General features: G+C 42.1%; 3 protein-coding genes across 3 annotated transcripts; 1 reads left to right on the forward strand and 2 right to left on the reverse strand.

Annotated features, from left to right (window-relative positions):
* Positions 1–528: 528 nt before the first annotated feature.
* On the reverse strand, positions 529–11,685 carry znfx1 (zinc finger, NFX1-type containing 1). Its single transcript, XM_068742038.1, is given in 17 exon segments — positions 529–1,242; positions 1,702–1,797; positions 1,979–2,089; positions 3,448–3,615; positions 3,929–4,061; positions 4,449–4,604; positions 5,331–5,577; positions 6,735–6,831; positions 6,932–7,075; positions 7,288–7,421; positions 8,491–8,601; positions 9,415–9,653; positions 10,245–10,351; positions 10,561–10,740; positions 10,839–11,191; positions 11,299–11,449; positions 11,662–11,685. Coding segments are annotated over 17 exon segments (3,165 nt in total).
* Positions 11,686–13,115: 1,430 nt separating this feature from the next.
* tbc1d20 (TBC1 domain family, member 20) lies at positions 13,116–17,241 on the forward strand. The gene is made up of 8 exons (XM_068742754.1): positions 13,116–13,467; positions 13,626–13,811; positions 13,954–14,034; positions 14,695–14,881; positions 15,041–15,142; positions 15,720–15,861; positions 16,696–16,874; positions 16,983–17,241. The coding sequence occupies exons 1-8, from the start codon at positions 13,422–13,424 to the stop codon at positions 17,239–17,241; spliced, it is 1,182 nt and encodes a 393-aa protein (XP_068598855.1). The 5' UTR covers positions 13,116–13,421.
* A 1,478-nt stretch (positions 17,242–18,719) lies between these two features.
* On the reverse strand, positions 18,720–25,463 carry rbck1 (RanBP-type and C3HC4-type zinc finger containing 1). The gene is made up of 12 exons (XM_068742469.1): positions 25,424–25,463; positions 25,141–25,285; positions 24,630–24,726; positions 24,096–24,294; positions 23,168–23,280; positions 22,882–23,055; positions 21,203–21,363; positions 20,984–21,080; positions 20,221–20,400; positions 20,014–20,112; positions 19,663–19,806; positions 18,720–19,558 (listed from the first exon to the last, which is right to left on the reverse strand). The coding sequence occupies exons 1-12, from the start codon at positions 25,461–25,463 to the stop codon at positions 19,478–19,480; spliced, it is 1,530 nt and encodes a 509-aa protein (XP_068598570.1). The 3' UTR covers positions 18,720–19,477.
* Between the last annotated feature and the right edge of the window lie 481 nt (positions 25,464–25,944).

The raw sequence follows: 25,944 nt of genomic DNA on the forward strand, positions 1-25,944 counted from the left end.
GAACTGCATTTTCTTCTACAATGTTTTACTGCCATCTATTGATGAGGTACAAGGAACTGATACAGAATGTGGAACAAATCAAACTTTATTTTCTATATTTATATTGCAAGTTGGGCACTGAAAGCAGCCCATCCATTCTGTGAAATATTATAGAGAACAGGTCATTTCAAAACACACTTTCTCCTGTACCTAAAACACTGGCCATAATGTCCGGGGCAAACGCAGTTGAACCTTGAATGAAACAACTTAATACAGCAAAAGCAAAGTGGATATTTCTCGATATGCAAGTGACACACATTATTTCTGTTACAACTAAACTGTATTTTCAACACAAAAAAAGATTATGGTCGCACACCCCAACCGTCTCGTAAATGAAAACTCGCATCGTCCTCCCTCGCTACGTCCATGTAAATGAAATCGACAAAAATAAAGGTTCACTCCACAGCCTTTCCATAAGCTATCAGCTATCAGACGGCACCTGCATAGCTGACATGATCCGCTTTCTCTATTCTTCAGTGTTGCTCAAGCTCACGGTCTGACAGCACGTCGTGTACCTCCTTCGGGCAGAAGGTCGCATAAAATCTCCTGACATTTCTTGACACATTTGTTTGTCTTGTGTTCTGGGTCATACGGATGGCAGAACTTTGGGCAAACATGGCCACACTTAAAACGGAAGTTGCAGGGTTTGGTGCATCCCCCCTCGGGAGCTTGTTGGAAATCTTCTGCACAAGTTGCTTTTGCTCTTCGATGTGGATGATTCTGACAGCACAGGATCAGTTCATTTCCAACCTGACCCTTGTCCCTCAAGGTGCGAAAGATGTTGCGCCACAGGTTGACCCGTCCCAGCGCTGCACTGTTGCCGATGCAGTAAAGACCTTTCTTGGCACGAGACAAGGCTACACAAACGCGATTAGGAATGCTCAAAAACCCAACTTTTCCTTCTGGGTTGCTGCGGACCAGAGACAACAAGACGATGTCATTCTCTTCTCCCTGGTACTGGTCTACGACATGCACTCTGACACCTTCGAACTGCTTGTCACGCATGAGTCTCTGTAGACAGTTAAACTGGCCCCTGTAGGTAGCGAGAATGGTAATCTGCTCTGGCTTGTAGTCCTGTAAGAGAAGATAGCGGCAAAGGGCAACTACAAACATTGCCTCGTGTTGGTTCTGATGGCTCGTTCCATCTTTGACGCCTTCCTCGAGGTGGCTGTGCTCCACAAAGAAAACATTGCTATCAAGGCCCTGTAAGATAGAATAAAATTGGGTTGTTTTGTGACTAGATATTATATTCTTTTAAATTCAGTGTAATTTTAATATCACACATTGGTGGCTCAACCATGAGCAAATTTACATTTAACACAAATACTTTATCTGTATAGGAGAGTAAACAGATATTCGCTGGTTAAGTTTCCTATTAATTGTAATCACTATGAATTTCATGACCCCCCCCCAAAAAAAAGCCATTAAAGTAAACAAAATGTACGCAATTCCTAAAGAACTAAAAATATATAACCTATTTTAAAAAAGTATCCTACAAAAACAGGTTTCATACTTCATTAAAAAATATTGAATAGTATTTTAAAGACAAATCCCACTCAACTCTGACTAAAGACCAAATCCCGACGTAGTAAAAGGAACTTCAGCACTGTGGCCTGGACAACAATCCAAATTGAAATGCAAGTGTGCGAATCCAATACGCACCTTGATGTTTTCATAGTCAAACACAGAGGGATGGTTTTCCAGCGCTTTGTAGATGTGTGGGGTCAACAAACGGGCAATCTCTGGTCTCATGCGATGCTGAAAGCACACACACAGTTTAACACACGTCAGCTATGTAAAGATAAAGAAGCATGCATGTGCCTGCAAAGACTCACACGAACGATCAAATTATTCTAAACGCTCAACAAGATTAACATTTTATATATTAATGGGTCCTACAATGAGGTGAACACACATGAACTGACACAGAGACACAAACCTGGACGCTGAGTCTGACAAACGGAAGCTCCATCTTCACCAGCCTCTCAAACATGGACATGTCCAGGTTGAAGTCTTTAGCGAGTTCATATACTGTCGTACTGGGGCGTAGCTAAATGGAAAAAACAAAACAAAATCCCTGTTAATCATATCATCTGTGAATTTCAGGTTTTTAGTTGTTACCACCACTGAAAAAATTACATTGCTCCATTTTAATTCTCTGTATAAAGGGACTTCAACCATTGAGTGTCAAGCATAGAAAGGATAAGCAGTACTCTTCAGCAGGTGCATGTTTAACTGGGTTTTGAGTGGAATATAGAATCAATAGAGGAATCTTATTGACAATCCAACATTTGCATGAAAGGAACGAAATTTGCACTCTGGTCCCAGTTAGAAGGCGTAAAAAAAAGACCGAATCATTCAGACAATGGACAATATTCAAATATGTATGCAAATGCAATAAAACTTTATTCTGCCGTGCTGTTGCATATTTGTTTGTATTTTTTTTGCCTGTATGTGTGTGAAGACGTACTTAAGCCAGAGGACAGTGTGTGATTGTGCATGCGTGTGGGAGGCGTGCGGGGGAGGCAAGGCAAATCGAGATGTGAAAGCATTGTGTTTTGCTCGATTCGACACCAAAACCTGTGATTAATGAACAGAACAACAATGCCAGAGCTTATTTTACTCCTAAAGTGTGATCCGTCCACCTCCATTGCGTGCAGCCGTGCACAGACCCTGGGCTTGTGTTTCACACAGAAATAAAGCATCACATGGCCTTAAAAAAAGATTCAGCTTCATTTGTGCCATCAGAATAACTCATTTTGTTGGCCTTTGTGCAGGATTTAACCACGCCCAAAAATAACTACATTTTCCACAGCTGATGAATCACGGACATTTCAATAGTTCAGCACTTCAACATGCAGCAGAGTTGAACATTGTTTTGCATCACCTTGTATGGAACAGTGAAGATATCTTTGGGAAGAGTGGTGAACCGTGGCAAGACTAAGTTAGGAGTGTGGACTGGTTGCTGGAGAGGGGCCAGTCTACCTCCAGAGCACTGCTGAGGTGCCCTTGAGCAAGGCACCCCCGACCCTATTCCCTCTCCGCATGCCAGGGCCCCTATGCATACATATGCATGTGTGCGGTGTTTTCAAGGGGCCCGTTGTACGAGGGTGGAACAGTTGTAACATTACAATGACAACAATGCTTTCTTCTTCTTCTTCTTAGTTCAGTCGTAAGGTAGTCTGATGTATTTGCATAGTGGAAAGTATGCATAAGCTCATGCATGAAAGCAGTACAATGAAAAAAGTGTGAGAATGGCAGACAGAAGTTACACAGCAAGAAGAGCACAACAGAATAATGAGTACTGAGATGTGTGATAGCATTTAAATGTTTTGCTATCTGTGATGATGCCGTTCTGCAGATTGCCTGCCTGATTTTAAGGAATCGCTGCCCCGTGTGTCTTCTTACCTGCTGGTGGTCTCCAATGAGGATGAGGTGTTGGCACGTTTGACTCAATGACGTGATGATGTGAGCCTCGAGAACCTCTGCAGCCTCTTCTACGATCACCAAAAATGGATGCACTTCCCGCAGAATTTTGCGGTACTTGGCTGCCCCTGTTGTTGTCATGCCAATAACCTGATGGAGATGTAGATTTATTTACACTCAGGTGGGAAACGTTTGTTGAAGCCCTCCTCACATAATGTGACTCTTTTTTTAGTCCGAGTCTGCAATAACTTTCTTTAACCCAGCAAATAATCTGTTAAATCTTTCCAACATCATCATCTTTAATGCGTAACTATTTGACAATTTCAATATTCACAATTGATTTGTTAATTATTACATTCTTAATCATTCAATCTTCATTTATTGTGCTTAACAGCAGCTTCAATGGGGTGGAAGCTGAAACATAATGGCAGTTTTGCTATTTATTATTGCAATTACGCCTTACCTTCGCTCTTTTGAGGAGACAGACTCTTTCTTGGTGTCTCACTTCAGCCAATCGGCCCACTGCGTTCTCATATGCGTGTTGATACACTTGGGATTTGGTAAACAGAACTTTCCAGTAGCGTTTTAGCCATAACCTGCCGAGACAAAGTCCGTTACCAACAGAAAAACCCTGGGAGGACGAAATGCTGCTGTGAGACGTTGATGTGATTCAACAGTTAAAAGGAAAGACAAACTGTAAATATCATATCGGCTCTGTCTCAGAGACAAATTGCCTTATTTGTGAGAATAAATGATCATGACAGAACTAAGTAGGAGTCGATACTGTAGTGTTTTCACTGGTGATTACTTAACTTCCCTCTGCTTGAGGGGTGGACAGACAGGATTGCAAAAGGAAAAAGAAAGCAAAAGCTATGCAAGGAAGTTCGTCGCCTGCGTTTGGTGACGGAGAATGAGAATTGGAAAAGAGGGAGATAGTGACAATGGACGCATGTAAGGAAATGTGAAACACATATGAGGCCCACCGATAGAGTCTCAATCTGTCTGACAGACTAAGGGTCCAAATATCCAAGACAGCCCCTTCCTCTTCCTCAGTCATGGCTGATGTTTTCCACACTTCATTCATGATTTTCTTCATCCTCATCCTCTGTTCCTGGCGTGCAGATCAGAACAGGGTACAACTTTAACGTGCGGAACTCATATCTGTAATACTGTCGCGCCGTCTTGCATTTCTCTTAGAACGGAGCGTCGTCGCATCAAAATTGCAATTTCTGAATGATGGGAATCAGATCTGGCGTATTTAGCCAAGTTGTTCAACGACATGGTGACGATATGGATCAGTGACAGAGAAATAGAGTATATTGTTTGAGTGGCTTAAAATGGTTTTAATGCAATTTGGGAATTCCTTTCAATGACTCTGGTTTACCACTGGAGCTGCTGAGAGACTTTAAGCTGATTGCAGCTACTCTCTTCTGCAGTCAAGTCAGCAGCAGCAAACATTCCAGAGTCACCTTTACAAGCCTGCATGTGTGTTGGATGGAAGCCTAGTCCTGCACCTAGCTATTCCATATGCAATATATTCCTAGAGTCAACAGTTTGGTGGGAGTAACATACAAAGACAAAGGCTGCAGGCAACCAAATATGAATGAATAATGCATGTTACAAATTCTTCTAAAAATCTGTTTTGCTAATGTTAGTGTAAAAGAATGCAAATGCAACACGTTTGTTAGACCACGCACAACACAACATGTAAATGTTGTGTTGTGCGTGGTGTAATGTAAATCTCACAGGGCACCTTTCAGCACAACGCAGTAAAGACGCGCGTATATTCAGCAGCGCCTTGGTGACTACGACGGTGGCATTTAAAATCGGCTCCTCTCATCGATTACATTCTGCAAAAATGTGACGAAAATGTTCACATAATTTTGTTTTTTACCTTCATTTTAGTTTTATCCAAGTGCAAAGCTCCCAACCCTTTTTCTATTTCTCTCTCAGCACTTTTCTTGTCGCCTTTTTTCCCGCCACCTCTCCCAAATTTGTGATCAACGTCGTATTCCATCATCCACTCTTCCTGGATCAGATCTTCTTCCTCTGCAATATCAATGAGACCCTCTTGCGCCAACTCCCTTGCTCCTGCTGCTGCCATAGGTTCATCTAAAAAAACAAAAACAAGAAAAATACGTTTTGAATATCATGAAAAAATGTGAAATATTCCAAGTCTATTTCTTTAAGTTTCCATACTTATAGTTGACAAGTTGTGGAAAACAAAATGTCCGTATCTCAAAATATTAGAATATTACTTACCGGTAGTTCAAAAAAAGATATCCAATACACAAAGGCAAACTTCTGACAAATATGTGGTCAGTCGTTTTTGTACACGTGTTACTGCACCAGCCTGTGGTGCTGCCCAGGCTTTGATAACCTCCAGCTGATCTGTCTGGTGTCTCTCATCTTCATCTTCATCTTCTTCTTGACGCAGATTCTCTATAGGGTTCAGGTCAGGTGAGCCAATCAAGACCCGTACATGATTAAACCCGTACTATGTCATTTCAGCAGATGCCAAGCACTGCTGGAAAAGTAAATCAGTAAAGATTGTCTGTAGATAAAAGTATAAAGTGCTCTCAATGCTCCCGGAAGATGGCTGATGGGCTTTGGACCAACACCAGCTGATGACACGACACCACTAATCATCACTGACTGACGGACGGATCTTGATTCCCAAATGAAATGAGAGGTTCTTGGATCCACTTTGTTCATCGGCCATCTCAAGGCTGCGGGGGGCCTCCCTGTTGCTGAGGCACCTTTTAGAAACTGCCCTTCCAGTCAGCTTCCTGTGAACACCCTTTGAAGCAGCGCTCTGAGCAGCCAGCTCATTTCGCAATGATCTTCTTCGTGCTCCACGTCATTGTGGAGGGTGTCAGTGAATGTCTTCTGGGTGACTGTTGAGTCAGCAGTCTTCTGCATTACTGCGGTCGTGTATACCGACACCGACTGAGAATTATGATGTTTATAGTGCATAAATAGTGTTTTTAATCAAAATTGGCATAAAATATTAATAATAATTCATTATTAATTAAATATTAATTAATATTTACTCTCGACAAGGAGGTTAGGGTATGTTTTTGATTATGATTGTTTGAATTGCAGTTTCACTAAGATTATATTTCTATACATTTATAAGTCACAGTCAGTTTTTAATGAGAATATATATTTAAAAAAACGGTTCTGTTTTTTTTAATCTGCTTACAAAACAAAAATGCCTATAAAATTTAAATCAGATCTCACACTGATGAATAAAACGAAAGCCATACCCTCATTTTCTTTTTCCTCCTCTGTCTCCCTCTGCTGGAGAATGATGGAATCCAAACACAACCACTCGGTTATCGGATCGGAATGCGGCTTATGTCTCTATAAATCATTACACAAACGCAAACTAATTAATTTTCACTTCTGCTTTCAGTTTGCCTATAATTTATCAAATATTCATATTCTTTTCAATATGACTCACAAGTGATTGCCCAAGTTTGCACTTGTGTCTGAATGAAATTGACCCTTGTAACAAGGATTGAGGTAGGATTTCATTCAGAGACTTCTGCAGCAATGAAATATCCTTATTTATCTCCATCTCCGCAAAATTCCGCTCCTTATAAATCTATCAAACAGATCGCAAACACAGACATTAAGTTAAGAAGCTATACAAAACATACTTAAAATTATTAATAAACTGAAAACTTGAGTAGTAATGAATGTATTGATGTGACAATTCTTTCAAGGATATTAATAAGTCTTAAGTGTTGCAGCAACATGCACTCTTTCCTCTGAACAGACAAGAGAGTCTAACTGTGTTATGCAACATGGTATCACCTCCTTGATTTCACGCTGGCAACGTTTGAAGGGAAGTGATTGTAGCAGCTCCCTTAGGTTGAAAGGCATCAGAATCTTACTGTCGCTGCGGCCTCCGACTCTCACAATGCCCTTTTTCAGAAATTTTAAAATACCTGAGATGAAAAAAAAGAATGCAAATCTCAACCACAGAATATGCATATTTGTCTACATTCAAGGCAGGAATTTACAAAGACAGACTTTGCAGCACTCGCCGTATGACCCCCCTCACAGATGTAGCTCATCTAGAAGCAGGAGCACCGTGATTGTTAGGGAATCGGACATGACCCCAACGAATTTGGCATCACATGGGTATCATAATTATTTTGATGAAAAACTCAATCAATAAATCAAATGTATTTCACCAGTGGTGGTTTTCCTCAGGATGTAGTTCCGTGCTTTTGGAAGAGTTTTCAAATTTGGTTTCCGAATTTAATCAATAGTTTTAGCAGCAGAAGCTTCATCTTACCTACAAAGTCTTTTCTAAACAGTCGGGACAACCAGCGCCAAAATAATTGAATCCAGCTCATTGTTGGAGAGCAGATATTATGGGGATGCCATTCTTTAATATCGTGTGTGTTTTTATCTGAACATTGCTTGCATCATCCATGAAATTGGAAACAAAAATCTTATAAAAGTGTCTATGCCACTGTGCTAAGGAATATTTTAACAGTCCTGATGACACATAGTCCCCTAGTTTATCAAATTATCATCTGGCTTCATCCGGTTAGTTTAATCCATTTTCACTTAGTCCAGAAAGCAATTTCAGTAAAGTCTACCTCTGTTACTATGGTAACGTGCTGGGAAAATAGAAAGGGTGAGTAGTAGATGTCTCGCGAAGGCTAACTGTTGGGCTGTAACCTAAGACTGAAAAAAAAAGATGATTTTACGACACGCTTGACGTGCTGCAAAATGATTCTGAACTTCATTCACAATAACTTTTTAAAAAGGTGAAAGAAAATAGACGTAGATTAATTTAACGCTTAAACAATTTTGACAATGATAAATGAAAAAACTATTAAAAGTGGAATAAATGTTATTTAATACAAGACATTCTGCAAAAAACAAAATATATATATGTAGCCCCTTTATTGACAAAGCTTTCAAACCACTCAACCAACTTAAGAAGGAAATCTTACATTAATATACATGTAATAAATACATTAAGACACTATCCCTACTTACCCTCCAGGAACTGATCGAGGGCATGGTTAGTGTGACACACCACCAGAATTGGATCCGTGCCAAAGTTAGTCAACAGAGCCTGAGCAATCTTTAGGCCAATGTAGGTTTTTCCTAGAGGAGGCGGTAGAAGAGAAGATGAAGAAAAATCTGATTTTAGATCTTTACAAGCACACTTTAATCACATTCACAAATGTACAGTTTTACATATCTCAACAGGAAAGTGCTTGAATCTTGAAGCTAAAGTGCTTCAAATTCAAAAGTCATAAATGAAAATAAACCTGTCAGCTTCATCGTCATTAAAAATGCAATTATTTTCTTATTTTGGTTACCGGTAACTGCCTTTTAAGGCGGAGCATTTCCTGATCAGCGAGTTCTGATGTAGATCTAATGTAGATTTATTTTTCATGAGATGTTTGAGTTAATTCTAAAAATTTGTTTGTCAGAAAAATGTTCTCGATTCAGGCCAGACAGTTCACTGCAGTCAGACACGTAATCCTCACTGTTGTTGCCGTCTGCAACACTCGACGTGGTCTCCATCCAACCGACTCTCCACAGCCAAAACATTTAATACATAGGGTGTCGTCAAAGTGCACATTAAACTGCGGGTTGAATTCCTGCTTTATTGGTTCGGATCATGAACGGCTGTCTGAGGTGATTTGCATCCTGACAGAACTTTTTTTGAATCGGAGATACAGCTTTTTTGTGCTGAGACAACTCTTTAATCTGAAGTTGATCGCCAACACAACACAACAAAAATATATCAAAGCATATCGATTTAAAAAGGGAAGTAAAGACAGAAAAAAACACACTTAACTGCATTCAGCAGCTTTATTTCTTTGTAATTATTTTGTATTTATACCAATCCAAAGTAGATTTTGTATTTGTATTAACTATTGAATGCAGTTCTCCCTTATCATGCCTTACCAGTGCCAGGAGGCCCCTGTATGATGGCCAATTCTTTAGTGAGGGCCAGCTGTAACGCTTTCATCTGAAACCTATCCAGCCCCAGCGTTTTCCTTTCTGGCCAAGTCGTTTCCTTCAAGATGTGAAAGCGCAGTAAATCGTTCCGATATTTAGGATCTGCAATGGAGCGCAGGTCACATCTATCTCCTCCTCGAAGATAAGCAGGTGGTTGCACATCTGCGTTGCACTCCACGATGTACCTAGAAGAATCAAGGATTGGGCCACATCACTCAGTATCTAGTGTCGATGTAAAAGAAAGAAAGTAATTCATGCTGAATATTTACAATGTTCCTTCTCCCAATGAAAGGTTTTCGGAATAGGTCACAAATAAAAACGAACAATTGATTTGATTGTTTTTATCTTTACCCGATATCAGTGGTTCCCAACCACTGGGTCGCGGCCCGGTACCGGTCCGTGAGGCATTTGTTACCGGGCCGCACAGAAAGAAGAACTAATTTATACAATTTCCGTTCTATCGATTATTAGCGTCTAAAAGGTATTTTATTTTGAAAAACGAACGGATTTTCACCAACGTAACATTCGCCTGTGAATTTTCTTGGTCATGTGATACGCTACTTAAAAAAAACAGCCGTAAACTAGTGATTTTTTTTTTTTTTAAACAAACAAACATCTTTGGAGAGCTTCTTTGCTAAGGGGAAACGTCCAACTGAAGAGGAAGGAGAGGTCACCCCAATGCCCAATAAAACATTTTAAAACGCAAACTTGTTTATGACAATGCCATCAAGCAATGTCCTTGATTGGTGAAATGTAAAAGACAATCAACCTCTGACCTCTGAAAGGGCAGGTTGTCCTCATCCAGCTCCTTCAGGCCATCGAGAACGTACCGATAGCCCTCAAAGTAGGCAACGCTCTCAACCATCAGGAACTCTTGGTCCATCTGTGATATAATTCAACTTTAGTTCATTGTACTACAAATATATATGTTGCATACAAAATGGTAAATTCACATATAATGCAATAATCCTGTATGTAGGAACATGACAGTATTGACAAATGGTTGTTTTCCCCTTTGCCCTCTTTGGAGGCTACTGCACGGTGGTGTGGTATATTATAAAGAACTATAAAAGTTATCATTTACTGCCCAACCTCAAGTTCAGCAAACTTCAATGTGCTTTCTTCAGTGAAGGTGATCTGGACCTTCCCCTTCTGTAGGCTTCTTGGATCCCCATCCGACACTGTGGCAAACAAAACGGTCTTGAAGTTATCGCAGGACAGGAGGACCAGGGAACCGTAGACCAGTCTCCTGGAGAGCTGCCATTGCACGAACTGTAGGGAGTATGAAGAAATGCAATTTTGTTAATATACATGTGCCTTTCCAAAAACAAACAAATGTAACAAGCACATGAGACCATCACAAAGCTGACCTGGAGAGGCTGGATGTCAAACTGGACTACGTAGGAAATTCCCGCGTGTGTACATATGGGCATCAACGGCCTTGTGCTGAAGTATAGTCGGATGCCATCAAACTGCTTCGTCTTCAGCGAACTGTCTCTCTTTTCCATGGACGTCCCGTCCAACAGTAACTGCTGGAATCCGTCGCGAAGTGGCTGCACAAAGTCCTCTCTCAGCAGGCGGAAGTGAATGTCAAGATAGTGATGGGTGTTTCTGTAGCGCTCATACGTCACGATGGGTCTGATGAAGGGCTTCCCCTCCTGACGGAGCTCTTCAGCCGTTGGGCAGCTGGGTATGGTCCTGAAACCCATCTGCTTTACTTCACCTGGTGGGGGGGGGGGGGATTTCACATTTAAAATTGTGTGACACTGTTTAAAACATCACAAAATGGGGAGCATGAAAATGTTAGGGAAACTGTTATGGAGCATTCACCTCCAGTGTGCAGGAGGCCTCTCCTGCTCAATCTCTCCATTTGAGGATTGATTTCCTCTCCTGATGTTTTCAGGCTGTCGATGGAGGACTGGAGCCGCGCGAGACGCAGCTTCAGCATCTGCTCCGTGCTGGCAGCAAACGCGCCGTATACCTGATTGACACACAACACGTCACAGTAAGTTGAAGAACGAATTCGAGTGCAAGGAGTTCAAATTACCAGGAAGAAGCAAAAGCGAAAGGTTCATTCGAGGCCACCAACTGTGATTTTGGTTTCTTGTGCTTCTCAAAACAACTTGTCTGTAACTATACTCACTCTGATAACTGACACATCTTCTCAGGGGTCCACATTAACGGCTGCCCGACTGCCCGGGGCATGTAGACGCTCATTTCGGCCAGGCACTAACCTTATGCAGGCAGCCCGACGGGGCAAATAACTTTAATTCAATGATTTATTAGGGTTTGGCGATAATATTTATATACCGGTATAAATTCTTCCAATGATAATAAAACGACTGATACCGGTATAAATGATAATTTAAAATGGCAAAAAAAAGCAGAGGTTTTTTTTAATTCTCCAAGTGTGATGTGTTACGCTGAGTTCTATATTCATTTCCTGTGGAAATATACCAGTATAAATATAGTATCCTTTTTTTTTTGCAACTGCAATGACAGAATCCACCTGAAGAGGGCACCCTCTGCACAATGCAAGAGGCGCTTGCATGGATCGGTTTCATTTCTCGTGAACAAATGCCGCATCAGAGCTCTGTGTTCTGAATCCTTTAGGATATATCGATATTAGAATTGTACGAGTTACTAAACAAGCGTCTAAAAGTGCGTAACCGTTTATTTGTTCAGTTTAGCTCCACCACAATTTTATTTTTTATTCTGATATTTTTTTATTATTATTATCTGAGTAAAGAACGAGGGAAAGATATTTACCTTGACTGAAATCCACTCGAAATTGTTTTTCCCAACTTCATCTAATTTTAGAACAGATGGACGGGGGTGATTGTTGCGTCTTTCCAACGCTGCTCGCTCATCATCCCTGCAGGTCGCACTGAAACTGAATTTAGAATGGGGGTTGTCGTCTAATTCTAATTATCATAGGTTTCGTTTCATCACTGTCGCCACACCTCCATCAGGCAGGCATCACGCTATATTCAGACACCCCTAACTTCAGACAGTACAAAACATTTCAACCTACTTGCATGTTGCATGTTGGTGTTTGCATAGTCAGTTTGCATATAGCAGAGCTGAAAATGGATGGCACTCAATGAGTTAAAATTAATGATAATTAATATACATTTGTGATAAGTAAGAATCATTCAAAGGTAGCTGCGATATTTACCCAATATGATCAATATTGTAAATTGTAATTGATAATAGATTGTAAACAGATTATACAAAGCTAGTCATCACTCATTAAGCACAAAATGTGAAGTTTAGTTCCTCATTAAATTTACAATGAGATGTTTTCTTCCTGGTACAATTGCTGGCTTCGCTGTCACAGAGCGAGAGAGAGAGAGTTTTTGTTTTTGACCCTACTTGTCTAAAATTAATAAAATCATAATAATCTCGCCCATAACGAAACTGACAATGAATGATTTTTTTTTTTTACAGTTGTGAATATGTTAGATTGTTGCTTGCCAGTAACTGGGATGGGTTAATTGCAGTCCCAGATTAGAAGTACAGTAGTTTCTTTAAATAAACTGACGACTTTCACCTTACCTCCTGCAGGTGTCGCTGCAGTTTGTACACTTAATGTACATGGCTACGTCATCAATCTGCAGCTATATCCGCTGTCGTCATTGTAAACATGTAGCCGTGTCACCGGTAACTTCTGTGGTTAAGCGGCGTTTCAAAATCGTATACCAGTTCATCGGAAGTTAAAGTAATGATCGCCATGTTGCTGGAAATACCCGTTTGTAAACCAGGGCAGTCTGACGTTTGCGTGACAGCGAGCTAGCTAACTAGCGGGCGTGTTTGTGTGCTGCTGGCCTTGCTAATTAGAAAGCTAGCTTCCGTATGGCTGTCACGGGGATTGGGCTAAACCGAGGTTAGCCAAACAAAGGAAGAGGATGGCAATTCAAGTCTAACAAAGACGAACCGAGAAGTGGAGAAAAATGGAAAATTCCACAGATGTCGTTCCCTCGTCGCCCGTAAATACCGGTAATATGTCGCTTGACTGATGCCGTCTTTCAGGACAGTCGGGCGTTTTTACGAACTCGAGCTACCTACGTGCGGTATTTACGGGATTCTGTATGTCAGATGTGAGTGCAAGATAGCAAAACCTAAGCTAATTAAGCATTGTGATTTCTGTGTAACAGGATGGGACGCCAGACGGAAGAGAAAAAATGTGGACATCACCCAGGCTCTAAGTGCGAGTCCAGCGGATGTGGCAGCACTGAGGAGGATGGCTATAAGTGAGGGTGGACTGCTGACTGATGAGATACGCTGTCAGGTCTGGCCACGACTTCTCAACGTCCCCCCTCACCTCCTGGATCAAGAGCCAGGTGGGAGGCATGTTGTCCACACGTGCAACAGAACGGCTGCATGCCGCGTGTTAAATGCTGCAGCCTCCCTTTTGCATTGCGTACTGCATGTGCAGTGTTTGCGTCGTGTATAGTAAAGCTGATGGTTACATGTCTTGTGCAGAAACAGTAGAACGGGAAAACAACAAGGACTACAATCAGGTGTTGCTGGATGTCCAGCGATCCCTACGGAGGTTCCCACCAGGCGAGTACAAACCAGACGCAGAGACCGCTTCATGGAGTTCTGCTGTTTTTACATCATATTCCTCCACAACAGTTACACACTGACGAATGAAAGCGCACAACACAAACCCGGAACGTCAGGTATAAAATATTTGACGAAGAAATGTGTTAATTGTATATTTGTACTGCATCGCCTCTTATAGATCACAAATATGAGGGTGTTTTTCATATATTTGCAAAGTTTTAGTTTGGAGTTTGCAGCACAGCAAATATGGTTCTTCCTTGAAATCAGAGTATTGTATTTTTTTTGGGATGTCCCGATCATGTTCTTTTGCCCCCCTGAGTCAGATCAGGAATCGGGCCTGATTTCTGATCACAGTATTTTTGTCCATTAATTTTAATTTAGTTAATTTAACAGCTGGCGCAGGTGGTTGAGCGGGTAGTCCTATGATCGAGAGGTTGACGGTTCGATTCCCGGCTCCGGCAGATGTGTACACTGTTGTAGTGTCCTTGTGCAAGACACTTAACCCACATTACCTGTGTGAATGTCAGTGGTGGTCGGGAGGGCCGATGGTGCCGTTTGGCAGCCTCGCTCCTGTACCACCACCAAGTGTGGAGTGAATGAATAAAGTCTAATTATTATTATTAAACGAACAACTGTATTTTGTTTTTGGTGTAAAAGGTATGCCAGATGAGCAGAGGGAGGGTCTCCAGGAAGAGCTCATTGACATCATCCTCCGAGTTCTGAAGCGTAACCCCCAGCTGCACTACTACCAAGGATACCACGATATTGTTGTCACCTTTTTGTTGGTTGTGAAAGAGAGCCTTGCAACTTCTCTGGTGGAAAAGCTCTCCACGCATCATCTCAGGTACTTCGCATCTATGCATAAATCTACAGACAGAATTAGATTCTGCTAAATGTTCTTTTTCTTTTATTTGTTCACATGTTAGAATAAAAAAATCAGTCACTTCCCTCCTGTCAACTCTTTCAACTCCAACAAAAGCTGTGTTTTGTGTTTCTCTTTCAGGGACTTCATGGATCCCACGATGGACAACACTAAACACATTCTTAACTATTTGATGCCTATTATTGATCGGGTCAACCCTGAAGTGCATGACTTCATGCAGCAGTAAGAACCTCCTGATTTTGCTGATAAAAGGCCAATAAAATTGTTTGAAATATTTTTTATTACTCAAAAGTCTTGGAATCCACTTAATATGCAGGTTAAATGGAATTTACAGTGCGTCATGCTGGTTTATATGAACTGTTTCCACTGTTGAAATTGTGCTACTGTTATTGACTTCAACTTTTCATTTCCTACTGAAATGAAATGTTGCGTCATCCAACATTTAACATTCGTGTCAGGAATGTGAGGAAATAAAGGATTCACTCTTCACCAGGGGTTAATTGCAGGTGGACACAAAAGATATTGACAGTATTCCAATATTGTTGCTATTTGAAGAAAAGATTCCATCATGGATAATAACGCCACACTGATCCTTTACGGACTTGACAGGGTCATGAAGCCGTCCTTTAAGATCACCAATATGACTCTCGCCCCCTCTCTCTTTCAACACAACACAACTCAGATTTGTAACCGTTTGTGGCCTTCAGTGCTAGACATCAGCCATCAAACGGAGCATGAGCAGCCATTACTGATGGGTATATGTTGTAAATGAATCTGTCATGTATTTATTGATTGTTAGGGCTGAGGTGGGTACAGTCTTCGCTCTCAGTTGGCTGATCACCTGGTTTGGACATGTCCTGTCAGATTTCCGCCACGTTGTCCGGTTATATGACTTTTTCCTGGCCTGCCATCCGCTGATGCCCATCTACTTTGCTGCTGTGGTGAGTTTCCCATTATCTTTACCTCCTTGTAGTAAAGAGGGTCTCAATAACTGAGATGTTGAACATTACGCCTATGGCGTATTTCATATGATATTCAAAATAAACTAGAAAAGCACTCAGAGAGCAGCTCAAGCAGCTCGTTCCTCTCCTAATTGGATTTACACCGTCCACAAGATTATCTGGATCATCACCAAAAGGTTCTAAATTGTTCTTGGTGTCTTTATACACCAACCTTGAAAAGTAAAAGTGAATCAGAGTTGATGTGTATTTTTGAATCCAGAAATGGGGCTTTCAACGTTGTAATTAAATTTATTCCTGACCTCATTCTAGATCCGATCCAGATGAAATTCGGTGAGAGATCCCCACCCTACATGACTGTGTCAAATTGCATAAACATCAGGCAATAATCAACCGAGATATTAATTATCCAGGATCTCTTGTGGATCACTTCCAAAATTTAATCAACTGTTCCTGGTAACATCAATAACAAAGAGTTCCAGAAAATTTCATCAAGATCCGGCAGTACCTTTATGAGGTGTGTTGCTAAAAGACAGACAAACAAACCAACGCCAGTGATTACATCACCCCCGCCTCGGTGGCGGTAAATACAATGTATGCAGCCATCTGAAAGACAAATTAAGCTTTATGTTTTCCCCACACCCCCCCCCAGAAACACGCGAAAGATTTGCCACGTGCCCGTTTTTTATCATACCGTCTGCAATGTATGATTATTCTAAATTTAACAAACGGTCACATGTCGAACGAATGTTCTGTACCAGTGTTCAGAGTAAACTTTAAGTTTCTATGTCTGTCTCATTCCTGCTTGTGTTGCAGATTGTTTTGTACAGGGAAGAGGAGGTGCTGGAATGTGAATGTGATATGGCCATGGTCCACCACCTGCTCTCTCAGATCCCCCAGGATCTGCCATATGAAACGCTCATCAGCCGAGCTGGGGACCTATTTGTCCAGTTCCCTCCCTCTGAACTGGCCAGAGAGGCTGCTGCACTTGAAAGGTGCTTAACCATGAAACGTCCCAGATTATTGTGAAAAACTCCCATGAACTCACCATTTTTTTTCCTTCTCATTAACACGTCTGTGTTCGGTTTCTGCTCCTCCCTCAGCATGGCGACTTCCACCTTTACGGATTTTGACCTCGCGTCGACTCAGCAGCGACCCGACGCTGTCCTCCGCCGCCGGCGCAGACAGAAACAAGCTGCTCTGGAGGAGTCGGCTGCAAACTCAGCTGTGGGCCGACCTTCTGCGGCACGGCGCTTTGTTCGACTGGCTGTCATGGGTCTGACTGTCGCTTTAGGGGCGGCGGCTCTCGCGATGGTCAACAGTGCTCTGGAGTGGGCCCCCAAACTGGACTTCTTTCCCTGAACACCTGCTACTATTTTCTCCCTCTGCTTCATACTGTCTGTGTCTACAGAGTCTAACTGGGTTTTTTTAAGAACCACTTGAGCACATTAAAACACACACCGTGCGGTCGATGACACTGTCTGAACTGATCCAGATGACGCTTCACTTTTGCCGGGGAGGATGTTTCTGAATATCCCGTTTGCTGTCCGGTAATGACTCCCGAGGAGCAGACGCTGGTGCAACGGCAACAACCGCTGATGTTCTGAACTGAAGAATCAGTCCAGTCATAAACGAGAGAGACTGTACTTCAGAGAACTATTACTCATGTTGTTGCAAATACATTTTGTTTATATTTGGTATAATACTGCTCTGATATGGAGTTGCGTTCAGAGATCTATGCTGAAAGCTTATAGAACTCCCCACACTTGAAAATGCTGGCAGCTGCGAGCGAGCGAGAGTGTATGAATGTGTTTGTGTGAAGAACTCGTTATTTAATACCCGGACCAAATTTTGGCTTATGTTCTTGCGGTATTTTTATTTTTTTAAATATGGTTGTGGAAGAGGGGGCCATGCAACAGTCATCTGAATAAGTATCTTTAAAAAGATAATTCGAATACTTTTGGGGTAACAGTTGTCACATTTGACTACACATTTTAATTCTGACCCGTCGTGGTCTGCTAACACGTTTTTAAACATAATCTTATTGTTACAGTAAATTTATTGATTTTCTCCTAATTTAGCTGCATGTATATATTTTGTAGCCAAAATAATTGGTCCTTTTATGGTGGGGGCTTGTGTGACCCAATCAAATCTGGATTGAACCAAACAAATCTTGTAAAGGGTAAAAGCCTTGATTGATTTTTTTTTTTGAACATGCTTTTGAGTAAGTGGGAATTCCTAGCATGTAGCATTAGCATTGCAGGAGGACTCCGGGTCATTCCAATGATGCAGTCGTTTTCATTCGATTACGCTCATAGTTGTCTAAGTAATCTGGGAATGCGTAGGTTCCAGTCGTTTGGTGCTAAACCTTCCAGATATTTTTGCTGAGCACTTCATTTTGATGAATTTGAGCTATTTTAAGGACGTTGTGCTTTTCACAAATTAAGTATTGACCAAATTTTAGGCCAATCTGCAAATAGTGTAGAAATCAGCTAATATCTTTTTCTTCAATTGACGATCATATGGAAATAAGATTATGTTGCATTGAGAGCTGAATGTGTAGAAATCCCACTATTATAAATTGGTTTACCGCATCTTTTAAATGAAAGTGACCTGGCGCTCGAGGATAGTTGTTCAGCAGCATTGTAATGCACTTTGTATCTGCACTTGTTGGTTTTCATTTATTTCCATTGCACTAAATGGGTGATCCATTTGTTTCACTATTTATTTTGTTAACAGGAATATACCACACTAATGTAAAGTTGTACAAGTGAATGCTAATACGCTAGAGTGAAAACCGACTGCACGTCTGTATCAATAAAGAAACTAATGTGTTGGCATGGATATGCAAAATTTATTTTTCAGATCCACTTGAACCTTTAAATCGATCACAGAGAGTTTGTGATTGAACAATTTAATGTGAAATGACTCAATTGTACATTTCCTTTAGAGTATTTGTTTTTGTTCTATTACATTGGCTGCACTCAGCTTGCAGAGTAAAACATCCCTGCAGCCTTCTCAGGTGCGTCATCCATTTACGTTGTGCTGCGTGTTGAAATTAATGCTTCGATTTCAGCGAATCACTTTCAAAAATTTGTCTGTGAAACTAAACAAGCTTCACTGAAAGCAGCCAAATTAAAACGTGTATATATAAAAAATAATTTAGGGACTTCAAATGTTAGACATTCTGATGAAATCACACATGCACAGCATCATTTGTTTACTGTGCCATTGAATTCACTAGAGCAGCTTATTTTCCATGAACACATTCAATATAAGATTCCTTCAACAGTCTGAAAAGTCTGCAAAATAATTGTACTCTAACAAGCAAAAAAAAGAGTTTTTGTTACAAAGATCAGTTGAAACACATGAAAGATGGAGGTGGCCGTTCATGTGACATCTGTGTGTCCGTGTTTACCACACTGGAGAAAGGTGTGCCACAGGCGCCATATTGGAAACCAGGCTATAAGTAAGAAAATAAAACGGCTTTGGTTAGGTAGAAAATAATTTGAACAACACATGCACGTAGCTGGTAAAGCTGCTGAGATCCGCTGAGGTTTGTGTTCCAGTCCCATGCATGCTCTTTAGTGTGCTTGTCTCAGTGGCAATTCTGGCAATTGGGATGACAAGGCTGATTATTGACTCTGCATCTGCAGCCCCCAGATGTGTCACCTCTGCCCTGTAGAGTGGAACAAAGCAAAAAGTCGTTACACAGCTCAAACACATTGGTTAGCGTTTGAAAAGAGAACAAGCGCTTAGAGTAAATGTTGTTGTTTTTTTTACTTTCGGGCCCCAGCGAGCTTGTTTGGTGACCCAGCAGATTTCTGTCTTGCACATTAAACAGCAGATCCAGTCACAGCCATCTTTTTTCTGCACAGTGATGTCGCACCGCGGGCATTTCATGGCCTCTCCATTTATAAGCAGGCTCTGCAGGTACACAAATAAGGCAGAGGGAGAAATGCAAAAATTAATACTATTTGACTTGCTTAGTCCTTTAAAACTCTGTGTTTCGCGTGCCATAACAGTCGTGGTGCTTTTTTGAAAAAAAAGTGACGTGTTCGTTGTTCATTCGAAACAAATTCATAAACTACAAGAAAGAGTCACCTTGTCTGTGAAGTTATGATACAACTATACCTCGAGCATCTGTTTGGTTTGTTTAGCCGCCTGGTCGTTCTCTGCTCGGATGCGCAGGTCATCCTGGTAGTCCTTACAATTCATGTCACTATGAATGGCCTGCAAACGCACAAAAACATAAAGTAATTCATGCTTAAACTATTATGAACTAGCGGGGAAGATGTGTTTTTGTTTTTTTTCGATAAAAAGTGAATAACATTAAACTACCCTGCAGAGAATGCAGTTGCTCTCATTACAGATCTGACAGTAGAACTCGTTGACTTCGTCCTCGTAGATGCACCACCCTCGACAGTTGGGCGTCTGACAGTGGAAGCTGTGCTCCGAACAGCTCTCTGCCATATTCAGACGCAGCTCCAGAAAGCGCTGGTGCTCCTCTTCTGTGAGGAGCTGAGTCCAGAGCGGTAACGGTGAGACAGAAAAGGGAGGAGAAATGGCGTATAAGTCAAGAAACAACTAAATGTATCACTTTGCTGCATGTTGGGAGGCAGATTTTTCTCCCAGAGGAATTTGGAGAAAAATGCAATTTTGTTTCCGTCCACATTCTTCTGCTTATCAGCAGCAGCTCACAGACACAGCATGCCCAGCAAGGGTGTTTCAGATAACTCCATTTTCAGCTCCCGCTTCACCATGATGGTCCGATTAAACAGCCACATCACCACTGATAGAGTACCAACTGAGATCCTCACACACATTTAATTTCACATGTTAATTATAACTTCTACCCCCACCCCCCCCTCCACACTCCCAACGTACAATTGACTTTACTTTACAGGTCAGCTTTAGGAAGGAAAAGCAGTGCAGATCAATGGCATGCATACACAACAAATACAATTTAACATTACAATACGGCTATAATATCAAAAGCTAATGTGCCAACTTTAAATCATAACTATCTTTCTGTATTATTCGTTGTTGTTGTTGTTGTTGTTGTTGTTGTTGTTGAAGACTTGTTGTCCAGTCCCACACTCACCGCTTTGATCTCTCTGTCCAGTATGATGGACTCACATGAGTCAGGACAGGACACTTCAGCATCTTGACTGTTGACGATTGTCCCGTGTAGACACTCCCTGATCAGGAAGTTACACAGAGGGGAAGGTGACATGTATGCAGTCAATCTGGACTTTAGTCAAAGCACTTTGATCTGTTGAATAGTTGATGATACAAGCTATGTAAGTAAATCCTTTCAGACCTGCAGAAGCTGTGCAGACACTCCCTGAGCACGACGGCCTCTCCTGGCTCCACGGTGCTAAGGCAGATCGGGCAGTCTGTTTCTGTGGTGGTGAAAATAAGGTCTCGGTCCTCCACTGCCAATAAAATCATGTAGTTCCTCTCTCGTTCCTCCTGCTGAGTCTTCCGTCACCCAGAAAAGATGAGGGCAATCACAGTACAGATATTAATTTCACATTGCCTTAACAGAAGCTGATGCGTGACCCAATTACAGAAAAGGTGCTTCTTGAGAAAGGGAAGTGAAACCATTTTGGAGTGAAGAATAAAAAATATAAATAAATAATGATTAAATAAACTTATTTTAAATTTTGGCCAGCCATGATCATTGGCTGAGAGAACCCATTAGCATTTGTTTAGGAACATGCATATGAATAATGTTGTACTGTGTTGTTGTGTTTTTTCCTTTTGTTGCTGTTTTTCAGTGAGTGAGCGCTCTGTCTGTAGCGCCATCTCCGACCAGGTGACAGTCCCCACCTCCTGACGGTTAGCTGGTCCTCCTGCAGCTGGTTGGATCAGCTGATGAGCCAGACAGCTTAAGACAGCCTCCCCAGGCGGCCTTTTTTTTGCGTTTCTGCACGTTTGAGAATTTGCTTGTGACTTTAGAGACAGCCTGAGTGTGTGATAATTATTGAGTGTGGCACTGGATTTTGGTTGATGGGCTTGTGTGTGTATGTATCTAGTTCAGCACTCGATACATGCATGCATGGTTTACGTGTGGTAGGAAGCAGTAGGGGTGTGGCAGGCAGTTGTTTTGTTAGCTTTCCCCCAGGGCTTAGTCCGACTGGTCGAGTGAGTATTTCTGTTTGTCTTTTTGGCCTCGGTCCACCCTAAGGTGACGCTTTCTATTAGTTTTGTGTATTCCACCTCCCGTTTGGAGTGTGTGATTTTTTGTTGTCGTTTTGCAAGCTGTTTTTTGTGTCTAAAATAAAATGGCTTGTGGTTTTCAAACGTCATCATAATCTCCTTCATGTTACGTTTCGGTTCCCCTCGGCCGGTCGTAACGTGGAAGTGGAGGAGATGAAGATGCTGAGGTTCTCCTTGGGAGTGACCCGGTTGGGTAGGATTAGAAATGAGACAATAAGAGGGACGGTGAAGGTTAGACATTTTGGAGATGAGGTCAGCAAGGCCAGACTTTGATGGTTTGGACATGTCCAGTGGAGAGACAGGGACTATATCAGTAGAAGGATGCTGAGGATGGAACTGCCAGGGAACTGGGCTAGAGGTCGACCCAGGAGAAGATACATGGATGTAGTGAGGGAGGACATGAGATTGGCTGGTGTTGGGGAGGACGATGCAAAGGACAGGGTGAAGTGGAGAAGGTTGATTTGCTGTGGCGACCCCTCACGGAACAAGCCGAAAGTCCGGTAGTAGCTTGCTTTATATTGATTTTTGTTTTGAATCCAATAATGTCCTTGATTTTACAGTCAGAGTTTCTGAATTGCTCATTTGCTGTTCTCATGGCGAGACGTGACGTGCAGCATTGAGCAGCGGAGCCTGACCTCAGATTGAACGATCCCTTCTTTTCTTTATTCTGCCTCTGTTCGCGTCTACACAATATAATGTTCTCAGACACTCGGACACAAAGCAAAACAAAACGGATTTGACATTGAACTGAAAGCATCTCAGGAATTCTGTCGGTACCTCTTCATACTGCAGAAATGACCGCTCTTCCTGCTGAATTCGAACAATCTCGTGCTGGTCAGGCTGGTGAACGTCGGGCACTTTGTAATCCTCCGGCCTTTCCTGTCCGCAAATCTCACAGCCGGGACGTGTCGGTTTGTTCACGAATGTACACGAAGTGCAGGCCCAGCCGAGCTACACCCCAAACACAGATGCTGGATAAGCTTTACATTTACAGACGTAGTCATGGCAGTGTTATTTAAAAAATAAAAAATACATGGTACTAAACTGCAGTTTGTATTCTCACCTGGGGTTCAGGCAAATCAGGCGTCGTCGTAGTACGCGGGGCTAACTTTTCACCACCACCTCCATCCAGCCCTCGAGGCAAAAGTTGCATTGATTGAATTTTCTCCACAATGCCTATGAATAGATTGCATAAAACTAACTCAACCGATCAATTGCCATTCACACACTTACCTGTCATTCCAACTTTGAATCCCCAAAAATCAGCTAAAACGACTTGTCGAATATTGTGTCGTCAGTAGACACGTTTACATGGACAAAATGTCTTTAATCCGAGTTCAGAGTAAAATTGTGATCGGATGCACTGTGTTCATGGACCCTAAAATATTGATCCAATTAGGACTTGTGTGTTCATGCATCACACTTTCGATTGGAAAAAAATATTTTGACATGCGCAATTTATACCAAATAAACCGGAAATAGTAGAAGAAGCCGTTAGCAACTCTCGTTGTAAACAAAACATCGCTCTGCGTTTTCTGCTTAAAACGTTAGCTTCCGGGAATAGCAGCAATGCCTACAGTTGACGTCAGACATGAGCAGGAAGGACGGCTTGTACCGGAACATCGGAAAAGTGATTTCATGTGCCCTGATCGGATCATCAATCGGGATAGAATCTTGATCGGATTGAGCTTGATTGGGTCAGACTAATCCGATTTGGGTGTGTATTAAGCATTTTTATTCTGATCAGGCTTTTAATACGATTAAATGTGTCCATGTAAACGCACCTAGTGTTGCTGCTGGTGGCCTCATTCATGGCGCAGACATTAAATACCTCGCATGTACCCTGACTGCTAAAACTTGCATCACAAATCCCAGCTTCTGTAAATGTATTGTGAATTTACGACACCTTCATTAATTGTCAGGCGGTGTTCTATTTTATGAGGGTAAATAAAGTCATGGTTAAAATCGCTGTGTGTGTGGGTGTGTCCAACCCTCTAATCGATGTTGATCCTCATCCAGTCGCTGTTGCTGCCACGTGAAACGAGCAGCATCGGCAGAGAGGATAAACAAGAACGCCTTGTCTCCGCTCTGATGGACGCCGTGGCTGTACAGAGTCTCCCGGTCGTGAGCCAGACGCTTCCCGATCACCCAGCGCTGCAGCAACGGCGGAAAGCCGTAGTCGGCGTTGATCTGCACACATGAAACGACGTTTTTGACTCATCCGATTTCTCAGTCTGATAGGAACTCCTAATCATGACAGCTGACAGAGTGGCCATATTTGTTATTTGCCTGTGGCATAAATTTTGCATTTCATCCGGTAAAGAATTACGTTAATAAATGCTAAACTACAAGAGTAAAAACACGTAATGACATAATTATACTAGTGAATGACAATAGAAAGGAAATGTCACAAAGACAGGCATAATAAATAGGTTCAACATCATCCTTATTTTTTTTTTTATTCTTACTTTCAACAGGTCTTTTAGATAATAGAAAGTTACGCGTATTTGTGGAAACATCAGTACCTTGTCTTTGAGTTGTGCAATTGTCGTGTAGGGAGGAACCTCAACAAACACTGGGATGCACGAGTCTGACTGGGAATCCTCCACTCCGACCCACAGCCTGGGAGAACGGAAAACAGCAGATCCAGATGTTTCTACAGATTTGTCTCGACGCACATCGCAACCGATGGCAACAGAAAAAAACACAACTCTGGTCCTTTGAAGTCCATATTTCTCCCTGATTTATGAAACGCAATTCTTAATTGTAGTGCGCTTATATTTGTGTTGTTGCTTTGTCTAAAGCTACAGTAAGACAATCCTTTGAAGCGAAGTAACAAACCAAATGCAAGTTATTAAACATAAACTACCAAAACATACTTGCAGGGACAAAAAAAGAAAAAAACAATGATTGCACATTCCGATCCGGTATCCTTAGCGCCTGCATCATCCCATTCATGACATAAAGAGCCTAACTGCCAGGTTTGTGGTCAGAATGTGGACGCGCACACGCGCACACACACGCACACACTCACACCTTATGGAGTCCTGAGGGTATGCCTGCCTGCTGACGCTCACGCTGACTGGGACACGGAGCTGGGACAGTCTCTGGCTCAGCCCGGCTGCTTCCTGCTCATCCCCGCCGCTGAGGGCTTCACCCAAAGCCGCAGCCAGTCCCTCCGCTGCACGGGGAACAAGGACAGACTCTCCAAACCCGACGAAATGCACCCTGACAGAATTCTAGTTGCGCCTCTGGACGTGCAAATCCATTTGGACATTCGCGATCGCTCGTGGACAAAGCCTGAAATCAAGTTGCTCACCCTCTTTCAAATGGTCTGCTGGTGCAGATGCAGGCTCCATGGTGGCTGCGCGCTGGAAGGACAGGGTTCAGGTCGTGCGTGACATGGACATGATCCCAGGTCAAAGGTAACAACCAACCCTCCCGGGTTGTGATCGCACATCCGACAGGCCCGAGGAAGACCCTTATCGATCAGGAAGGTAGTTTATGTCGGGAGACGTTGTTGTTGTTGTTTTGTTTCCTTCTGTCGTTTCTGTCTAAACCAAAAGTGAAACAGCGTCAAGTCCAGGAAGAGAAACTGTTGCGTGACGCCTTCGACCTGCGCGTTGCCGCGCCTCCTTCAAACTCCGGAGGAATTTATTCACGTGGATGTAAATTCGCTCTGGTTCAGTAACGCAGTATACGCACAGTAACGCAGCATAACGCGCTGTAATCCTGCAGGCGTCGTGCGCGGAGACGAACACAGCACTTCCTGTTTTGTTTTAATTATTATTATTATTATAAACTTTATTACAGGCTCTAGACCCAATAGTAAAAACATAC

Source organism: Brachionichthys hirsutus, chromosome 8 (assembly GCF_040956055.1).
Source record: "Brachionichthys hirsutus isolate HB-005 chromosome 8, CSIRO-AGI_Bhir_v1, whole genome shotgun sequence".
Taxonomy (NCBI): domain Eukaryota; kingdom Metazoa; phylum Chordata; class Actinopteri; order Lophiiformes; family Brachionichthyidae; genus Brachionichthys; species Brachionichthys hirsutus.